Source organism: Macrobrachium rosenbergii, chromosome 31, assembly GCF_040412425.1.
Source record: "Macrobrachium rosenbergii isolate ZJJX-2024 chromosome 31, ASM4041242v1, whole genome shotgun sequence".
Lineage (NCBI taxonomy): Eukaryota > Metazoa > Arthropoda > Malacostraca > Decapoda > Palaemonidae > Macrobrachium > Macrobrachium rosenbergii.
The window spans coordinates 12,833,698-12,843,632 of record NC_089771.1 but is presented as its reverse complement, the minus strand read 5'-3'; the positions used below and the strand labels follow the sequence as shown (position 1 = coordinate 12,843,632).

The window sequence follows — 9,935 nt, the reverse complement described above, 5'->3', positions numbered from 1 at the left end:
CCCCATCAGCTCCTTGTAGAACTGCCGCCTACTCTTCTTTGGAAGACTCCTGTTGTCGGTGTACAAAATATAGGAGTTCACCATCGCCATGTTGAGCATTCCAAAGAAGAATGCTAGAGGCCACCGTCTTGTCTTCCTTGTGCATGAACTGATGGTGCACAGCTGACCAAAGCAATCAACTCCACCCTTTGTTGCACTGTAGAACATCTGGATGTCCGACTTGTAGTTTTCAATGACTGAAGGCCGGTGGTGGAACGTCGACAGTAGAAGAACCCACTTGGTGGAGTTGACCCTCTGGCACTGCAAGGTGACATTGTGGGCATAGGAGAACGCAGCCACAGAACAACTGACTTCCAAGTTCTTGTTGATGACACAGTGAGGAATGTAGGGCTTCTGTCTGATGGTCCCTACCAGGTCCATGCCAACATCCTTCAACGACAGGGCTAAATGCAGAGAGGTGAACCAACTGTCTGTCGTCACTGTCCTTCCTCGTCTGTTGTATGGCTCAACAAGCGCCATAGTAACATCTCCCCTAAGGTCATCCCCTTCGGAAGCTCAATGCTCCCCTTGCCCATGTAGGGGATTGCATTGATCATGTAATGCGTGTCAGCGTCACACGCCATGACCACCTTCAAGCCATACCTGGAGATGAGAAAAAAACTATTAGTAAAGGTATAGCAATTAAGAACATGTCATGCACACAAACAAATGATATCATGAACAAATTATATCACAAAGAAATAGTCATAAATATCATGAACAAAATTTCTCACAAACAAATATATAAACCTAGTATTATCATAAATTATTTGTCATAAATTGTACTTACTTTGCTGTTTATTCGGTATGTACATTTTGAAAGGACATTGTCCACGGAAGGGAATCAACTGCTCATCAACAGTTATATGAGGCCCTGGCTTGTAGTTCTCCTGGCAGCGTTTGACGAACATATTCCAAATCTTGCGAATTGGTGCCATCTTGTCTCTCTTATGATGCTCCAGTCGAGAGGTACTGTCGTCGAAGTGGATGACTCGTAGGAGGAAGGAGAACCGGCGTTCAGTCATGACGGCTCTGTAGACGTGGGAGCCATCTAACAAAGACCGCATGTCCGATGTGGCCACATGGTTGTCCTTCTGTATTCTGAACAGGACCAAAAGACCAAGGAAGGCCTTCATCTACATTACAGAGACTTCCCCAACCGTGTAGTTATCCGGCTTCTTGAATCGTGGCCTCAGAGTCTCTATCCTCCGGTTGGTCTCTACACAAATGGAGGCAATCATCGTGGCATCGCAGAAGAGACTGAAGAAATCACAGGGACTTGTGATGCCTTGTGCTATGGTGCTGGAATGTGATGGGTGTCATATCTTGGCAGGTCTAGATTTGGATCCCAGTGCCAAACTGTGCCATCCTTTGCTTTGACACTCTCCTGTTCCAGCTTCTTGAAAGGAGTTCCTACTGCATCATTCAATTAGTCCCTCCTCCTTTTTCTGCTGCGTAGTTCTGCAGAAGTCAATTTCTCTGACGGTATGTCATCGGACGTAGAGGGACCTGATGGGTGGTCGTCAGGGTCATCCAAGTCTTCCTCGTCTGCTGGCATGATGTCCAAATCGTTCACGATAATAGTGACAGACCTAGTAACATTGGGGACCAGAGGCTCAGACTTCTTACGACGTTTGGAAGTGGGGTGAGAGTCATCGGAACTTGTCGAAGCTGAGGGGGACGACTTGGCACACCTTGAATAAAAGCTTGAAGCATTGAAGTGAAACACCCGCTCGTCCTCATGGTCTTCCTCAACCTCATGTGGGGCATCTTCTTCCTCACTCTCACTTTGAGAATGCTGAATGTACAAGTTTTCTCCATCTAATACTGCATCAACTGGGTTTGAAGAAGCCATGCTCTGAAAAAAAAAAAAAAAAAAAACAGCAAAATTAGAAAATCAGAAAATCCACCATATTTCCTTCTAGAGGCATGCCAGCTGGCTGCCGGTGGTTCTAGAAGTTTCGTAAATCATTCACAAAAGTTGTATAAAAATATCAATAGCACACATATAATGACAATTACGCTATAATCAATTATATAAAAACTTTGATTTTCACTAAACTCACGTAAAAAGGAACGCTGAGTTATAAATGACCGGTATACCTGTGAAGAATACGTTGTGTTGGCGAGGTAGACAGGGAATCACGTGAGGCACGTCTGACCACTGGACGAGCATATCTTCAACTGCCGATTCACGGGCCAACATCTCACCCTCGGGAAACCTATGTTGAGCAGTTTGTAAAAAACGTGATTTTACGCACCCTCCTGGTTATATATGTTCAGGGATACCTCTCCAGGGTAACTGATCAGCACAGGCTCGATGCCCTGAACTGCACAGAATTTAAGGACCTGTTTAACCGGACGATGCTGGAGGGTTTCTTCCTGTGTGCCCCTGGGTCCCTCACCATGTATCTCAATAAAAAACAGCCCAAGACCCTCATGGAAGGCTGTCATATGGCTGACACTTGGGAAACCTTCAACCGTCTTCCAACATGTCTCACCGATGAATAGTGCCACCTGGTCATCTCTCAGGGTCAGTTAGCCCAAAGAATGGACTCCCTTCCAAACCTCCAGTCTTTAGCACCTGCCATAAAACTGGCCACTCAGAATCTGAGTGCCACTTCAAAGGGGAAGCTAGAAGTCCAAGAACTCTTCTCCATCCACCTCCAAGTAACCCTCAACACTTACTGCCATGGCATCCAGCCAAGCCCCTCAAAAGGGCACCTGCAGAGACTGCAGTCAGCAAGGGCATTGATCCACCTGTTTTCCCCCATGCCCGAAGAACCACATGAAAATTGTTGGCCTCATCTCCTGAGCCCAACCTCCCCTGGAAAGGGTCAACTTCGAGGGAACCTCGGTGTCAGCCTGCAATGCTCTCAGTGTTCGACATGGGGGCCAAAGGCAGCCTTATTGCCTGGCCTCAAGTGCCAGGTGGCGCTGACATACAGGAAGATGAATGTTGAACCATCGGTCCGGTTGAAGAGGCTTCCAAGGACATCCCAGCAGTTCAGCTTTAGGTAAATACCCCTTAGGGCCCCAAAGATCGTCAGTGAGCTCAATAAAATCAGGCTGCAACTTGTCGATAGGGAGAGACCTTATGTGGCGTCTCCCCAGGGAGTGCTTCCACACTGCATGACAGCCCCAGCTGCAAACCTGCCATCCTCACAGCTCCTCCCCACTGAGGAGGACCCAGTGCTCCAGAAAATTGAGTTGGGAAATATTCCCTGGCTGCGCAAAGGAAATATTTCCTGGCCACGTGAGGAAATCTACCTACACAGGACTCCACACCCCAGGGAGGAGCAAGCACATTGATGGTCACTGATGCAGCTACCAGGGTACCAGAAATAAGGAGGTTGCAGCTGGTCACAGCACAAAAGGAAGATGATGACCTCCTACCCCTACAGGAAAAGGCAGCTACCCAGTTGGAGGAAGTAAGGGACCTAACCAAGGAAAGTTACCTCTTTGAAGACGATGTTCTCTTTAAGATCTCCTGAGGACTGGAGGAACGTGTGGACACTGATCACCTAGTGGTGATAGTACAGGGGAAAATGCAGGCCCACTTTGTGGTTAACTGCACAGCCAAGTTGCTGGAGGGAAAATTCTATTGGCCAAGTTGGCGCAAGTCTGTCGAGACTTACATCGTGTCCTGCCCCTCCTGTCAGCTTGCAGAAAAATTGAACGAGATGGTCCCAGAAGCACCGATCCAGAACATCCCATCCATCAGTGTCCCCTTCCAGGACTTCGTCATTGACTTCTACACCCCAGAGAAGCACAAGAAGTCGAAAACAGGGAACGCCCACATCGTATCCTTCATCAAACAATTCACCTGGTACCCAGATGCAGTCCCAGTACGAAGTACCAGCTGAAAGAGCGCCGTTAAGGCCTTGATTCATTTCTTCTGCTATTTTGGGGTTCACTGCCAAAGTCCAAAGAGACGAGGGCAGGTACTTCATGTCAAAGGAGTTTAGGGATGCCATGGCTAGCCATGGGGTCACCCATCTTCTTTCAACACTGTATGACCCTGAGAGCCAAGGCATAATTGAACGCTTCCATCAAACGCTTGGTTCCACCCTCTGCACCTTGGCAGAAGAAAATAGAAAGCTGGGAAGAGAACCTGCCCTATGCTTTGTTTGCCATTTGCCAGGCAGCATCCGAGATCCTTGGGTACAGCCCATTTGAACTTTTATTTCCTACCTCCACAAGGGGTCCCCTCGATATTTTGTACGAGGCATGGGTGGATCCTGAGAAGGCACGATGGGCAGAGAATCTTCTCCAGGATCCAAAGGAACCTCAGAGCAGCCAGGGCTGTAGCTCAAGCTCTTGAAGCAGCCTCCCAAGAATGTGTCAACATGCAAATGGGCAAGGAGGCCAGGGCTCATAGCTTTGAGTGTAGTGATGGGCAATCACTAATAAAATATGACTAACTGATCTCCAGCAAAATAAATCAAAAGAGACCATAAAGCAAAACAATCTCACTCAAATTAAAAGGAGAAACTAAAACACGTCAATTGTTAAACAGTGCTATTGAATAATTAAAACCTTTAAAACAGTTTCCAAAATAAAAGAATCATTCACAGACCAGCATGAGTGTTCCAAAATCCAAGAGGTTACTTGCAGTGAACAAAATCGGTAAATGTACAACCCAATCTGATGATAGGATAATTCACACACGAAGCAGCAGGTAACCAGAATACTTCCTTCGGCAGTAGCAGAGGCAGAGACGAAATAACTCCAGAAGACGAAGACCTTCCTATGGATATCACAGTACAAGGAGCTGCCAGAGGTCTTAGAAGTATTGTAGCTGCGTGATGAAAAGGAGTAGTGCTGTTAGGGTTTAGCACTGAACTGCCCTTCCAGTGTCATGGAGAACCGAAGTAAACTTGCTTGAAGAACTGTTAGCACGTAAGGCAAGGATATCGGAGTTCAGAAGAGAAACAAGGATGATGAACTTCCAGGAGAGTTGAGACTTCTACATTTCCTCCCCCTCCAAAATGAGACAGAAAGCCTCTCATAACGCCGTGAGACAATCCAGGGATACAGTAGTAATGCTAGCATCCATGACCCTGACGACACTAAGTGACCCATCTGCTTTGTAGATGTCTTGGCGACCTAAGCGAAGTTCCTGAGGGAAACTGGAAATTGTCAGAGGCTTGATGGCTCAGAGTACAGCCGAGGTCCATTGAGGAATCAGCTTCAACAAGCAGATCTGCAAAAAGCTGGTAGAACACACTGGCAGGGGACACTGCAGAAAATCCCACATCCTCTGTGAAAGAGACAGGGTTTAGTACAAAATAACACGACCTGGACACAGACAAGCACTTCACTCAGACTCTACACCCCCACAACTAAATCTGCGAACGAGTCTTCATGGGATGAACTCTAAAATTATTTACATAAGACAAAAGAGGAGAAAAGGAAGAATCTTTGTACAAAAGAGAAGAGTCATCACTATCATCTGACAATATACCAAGCTCATCTAGGACATAAAAATTCTTAATTTGATCTGCATGAACCTTATGTTCTTTATAAGGAGGAACAAGATCTCTTACTACAAAGGTAACAGGACTAGATTTTTTTACGACTCTAGAGGGACCTAACCATCTTGAAGACAAAGAGCGTGATGCACCAGCAGACGAATCTTGAGCTCTCCTAAGAACCAAAGAACCAATGTCAACCTTAACTGTAGGACGAACTTTCTTATTATAATCCCTAGCATAAGAGTCTCTAGCCTGACATGAAGGTTCTACCGCAATCTCTCTGGCTTTAATAAGTCTCCTAAAATGATCAACATATGTATCTTCCTCATTCATAGTTATCTTATTACTTAACCCAACTGGATAATCTGAATCATGACCCATAAATAAATAAATTGGCTGATTATTGACTGCACGGTGTATTGCTGTATTCAAAGCATACCTAACATGAGGCAAAAATTCATCCCATGTTAATGGTGCATCTTCACATAGAATAGCTAAGCAATCTTTAACACAACGATTCGTGCGTTCAACCAATCCATTACTTTGAGGGTGGAAAGGAGTAGTAAAATGCATTTTAGTTCCAAGGATCTCACAAACTTCACTAAAAATTCTATTCTTAAACTCTGAACCATTATCAGTAGTAAGCATTTTAGGAACACCAAATAAAGTAACAAAATTTTCCATAAAAGCCTTAGCGATTGTTTCAGCCTCCTTGCTTGGCAAGGGAATTAATTGTAGATATCTGCTCATGTGATCAACAAAACTGAGTACATAGCGATTACCACGATAACTACTGTGAAGATCCATTAAATCAGCAGATACACGTTCCAAAGGTTGTGAAACAGACCCGACTATACTAAGTGGAGTATGGGCAATAGCTGAACCCTTTCTACGCTGACATGATATACAATTCTTCACATAATCCTTAGTAACACTCAGCATATTCTGAAAGTAAAAGAGCTGTTTTAGTTTGCAATAGGTACGAAAAATTCCTGGATGAGCAGAAAGAACTGAAGAATGAGCAATATTTAAAGCATCACCATGTAATGACTTAGGAACAACAAGCTGATGAACAACTTTTTCTGGGAGGGATTTCAAATGATACAATACACCATCAACCAACTCAAATTCATCTAATGCAGCCAGAAGTTTAAGTCTAGGAAAAGACTGTCCTTCCAGATAATCAATCACAGTTTTCCAAAATGGGTCTTCAAGTTGATACTTTCGTAATGAATGAGAATCAGCATTAGCAATGTCAATAGCTGCAATATTCCTACTCAGCAAATCAGGTACATTATGAGAAGATCCCTTTTTATAGATTATCTCATACACATAATCTGAAATTTCATGAGACCATCTTGTCATACGAGGACATTTTGTTTTCCTAGAAAATATGTAAGTGAGTGGCTTGTGATCTGTATAAATAGTAAAGTTACGACCATAAAGATATGCATTAAAGTGTCTAACAGACTCCACAACTGCCAAAGCTTCCAAATGGGTAGCACTATAACGACATTCAGAACCACGAAGTTTCCTAGAGTAATAAGCAACAGCACAACAAACACCCTCAGAATCCTTTTGCATTAAACAACTCCCAATGGCAACTGAACTTGCATCAGTATGGAGTTCGAATGGTTTTGAAAATTCTGGGTGCTTAAGAACAGGAGCTGTAGTTAGTAAATGCTGAAGCTTGCGGAAAGCTAAATCCTGATCAGTTTCCCACTTAAACTTGACACCCTTCTTTGTTAAAGTAGTCATAGGAGCAACAACAGACGAAAAATTTGGAATGTGACGTCTAAAGAAACCAGCAGCACCTAAAACTCTACGGATCTCTGAAATATCCTTTGGTATTGGCATCTCAACGATTGCTTTTACCTTCTCAGGATCCGGAGAAACACCATTTGAAGAAATCATAAATCCTAAAAACTTTATTTTCTTTACAAGAAATTTACACTTCTGCAAGTTCAATTTCAGACCAGCGCGATCCAACAAAGCTAAAGTTTCCTTCAAGTGTAAAAGATGTTCTTCAAAAGAAGATGAAAATATGATAATATCATCCAAATAAGCTAATGTATGCCTACCAAGAACAGGACTAAGAATAGTGTTCATAGCTCTTTGGAATGTAGCAGGTGCATTCCATAACCCATATGGCATTCTTTTAAATTGCCAAAAACAAGATCCATCAGAAAATGCAGTTTTTGCTTATCATTTTCATCCATACTTATGCTCCAATAAGCTGAACGAGCATCAAGGACAGTAAAATAAGTTGTACTACCTAAATCATCAATTATTTCTTCTATTCTAGGAAGCGGAAATTTATCAGCAATGGTGATTTTATTTATGGCCCTATAATCAACACAAAAACGGATATCACCATTTTCTTTCTTACTAAAACCACCGGAGACATCCAAGGCGAGGACGATGGTTCAATAACACCTGCATCATGCATTTCCTTACAAGTTTTCCTTATTATTTCTTTAGAAGACTGAGGCAGACGCCACTGACGAACATGCACAGGACTTTTACTATTTGTGATGATACTATGCTTAATATTGGGGATACTACCAATAGTATTTTTATCACCTACAAATAGATTATTATACATGCAAAGAACATCTGTTAACTGTTTACGTCTCTTTGAAGACAAATGTGATAAATCAATTTGTTCTATAGGTATATTCAAATTGCTATCACCTGAAAGAGATGCCATATTAATATGTTCATTATCTACTCTCTCTAATACTGCAATGCGCATTCCGTTCATTAACTTAACTGGTTTATTGGAATCATTTACTACAAAAATATAAACATTACGGTTATCAACCTTGGTAACCATCCTTGGAATTAACAAAGAATCTTGAGTACTTTCAACCAACAGAGATGCTCCATCTTCACAATCAAATGATAAAGACAAACAAACAAATCTACCAGTTCGAGGAGGACAAATTGTAACACGCTTAACATGACCATATATACCAGAGGATTTTTCTTTGAACAAGTTACCCACTGAAACAATTGGTTTTTTAGTTACTGAAGAAATTATGTGTACATCACGAGATGGGACATCAGAGTATTGAATAGGAAACTCAACACCCTGCAAAACAAAATGACCTTTGTCGAGACTCTTTGAATGCTCAAACTTAAAGTCAAATCTCCTGAGAAAATCCATGCCAATTAAAATATCTCCAGGAAAATCTAAATTCGATACTACAACTAATCTATGGATGCAAGACCTACCAGAAAACTCTATCTTTAAGTCTATAGAACCATCAATGTCAATTCTAGATCCAGACACAAAAAGATTTTTATAAAAGACTCTAATGTTATTTTCAAAAGACTGTAAAGAAGAACGCTTAATCAAGGTTGCAGATGATCCTGTATCCAAAAATGCTTTCCTAATTTTACCATTACATTTAAGATTAACTATAGGACGACCAGTTTGTAATTTTTCATTAACAGCACAGTGCGCCTTACACTTAGGAACCAGAGCCATTGGCCTCTCGATTGTCCACTTCGGAAGCCTGGCGCCTTGAAAAGGGACATTTCAGTCTTACATGACCAGTGTTTTTACAACGCCAGCAAACATTACCGTTAGGTTTAGCTCTACATTCTTTTGTAGAATGACCATCACATCTGTGGTATGCACAGTGCTTACGAGCAGACGAATCAGAAACAGCTATTTGAGAGACACTATTCTTAGAATTTACTCTTAAATTCCATATTCTATTTGTTACTTCAACTAATTTCTCACTAGGCAATTCCTCACTAGAAACTACTAATTCACGCAACCATACTGGCAAAGCTTGAAGAAATATACGAGAAATTAATTCATTAGTATCTCCTACAGCAGTTGGGTGGTCACGAACAGCTTGATATACATAACTCTCAATTTGAACAAAAAGGTCTTGTGGAGACTGACTGGGTTCCAACTTCAAAGCATTAAGAAACCTAAAGTAATCAGAGGCTGAAGTAGTGCCACGAAATTTCCTGCGAATCAAATCTTTAAATTCAGGCCAAGTCTTTACTGTATCAAATGCAGAAGAGTTTACTATAGAAGCAACTATACCCCTACAACGTGACTTTGCCATACGAATCAAATACGAATCATCACGGTTCTGACAAACGAGCTCAACTTGTATAAGAAAGAATTCCACTTCCGAATTTCGTTTTAATGGCAGGGACGCAGGAGTCTTTGCCTCAAATATTGGGATAACATCCTTACTCAGTGCACAATCAACCACCCCAACAGATGCACTTCTACCATCAAACCCATGCAATCTATCCTTAAGCAACTTATTTTCCTCAGCTAAGTGTAACAAGCGAGATTTCATAAGACTATATTTCTTAAAAAGATCATCATATTTATCTGTAGAGTTATCACGAGTGGGAGATTCATATTGCCTATTACGAGTTTTACGA

The 9,935-nt window shown here is 42.1% G+C and overlaps 1 protein-coding gene across 1 annotated transcript; it reads right to left on the bottom strand.

The window, feature by feature from the left end:
- Positions 1-476: 476 nt before the first annotated feature.
- Positions 477-1,106, bottom strand: LOC136855280 (piggyBac transposable element-derived protein 4-like). Its single transcript, XM_067132182.1, has 2 exons — positions 853-1,106; positions 477-642 (listed from the first exon to the last, which is right to left on the bottom strand). The coding sequence occupies exons 1-2, from the start codon at positions 1,104-1,106 to the stop codon at positions 477-479; spliced, it is 420 nt and encodes a 139-aa protein (XP_066988283.1).
- Positions 1,107-9,935: the final 8,829 nt, after the last annotated feature.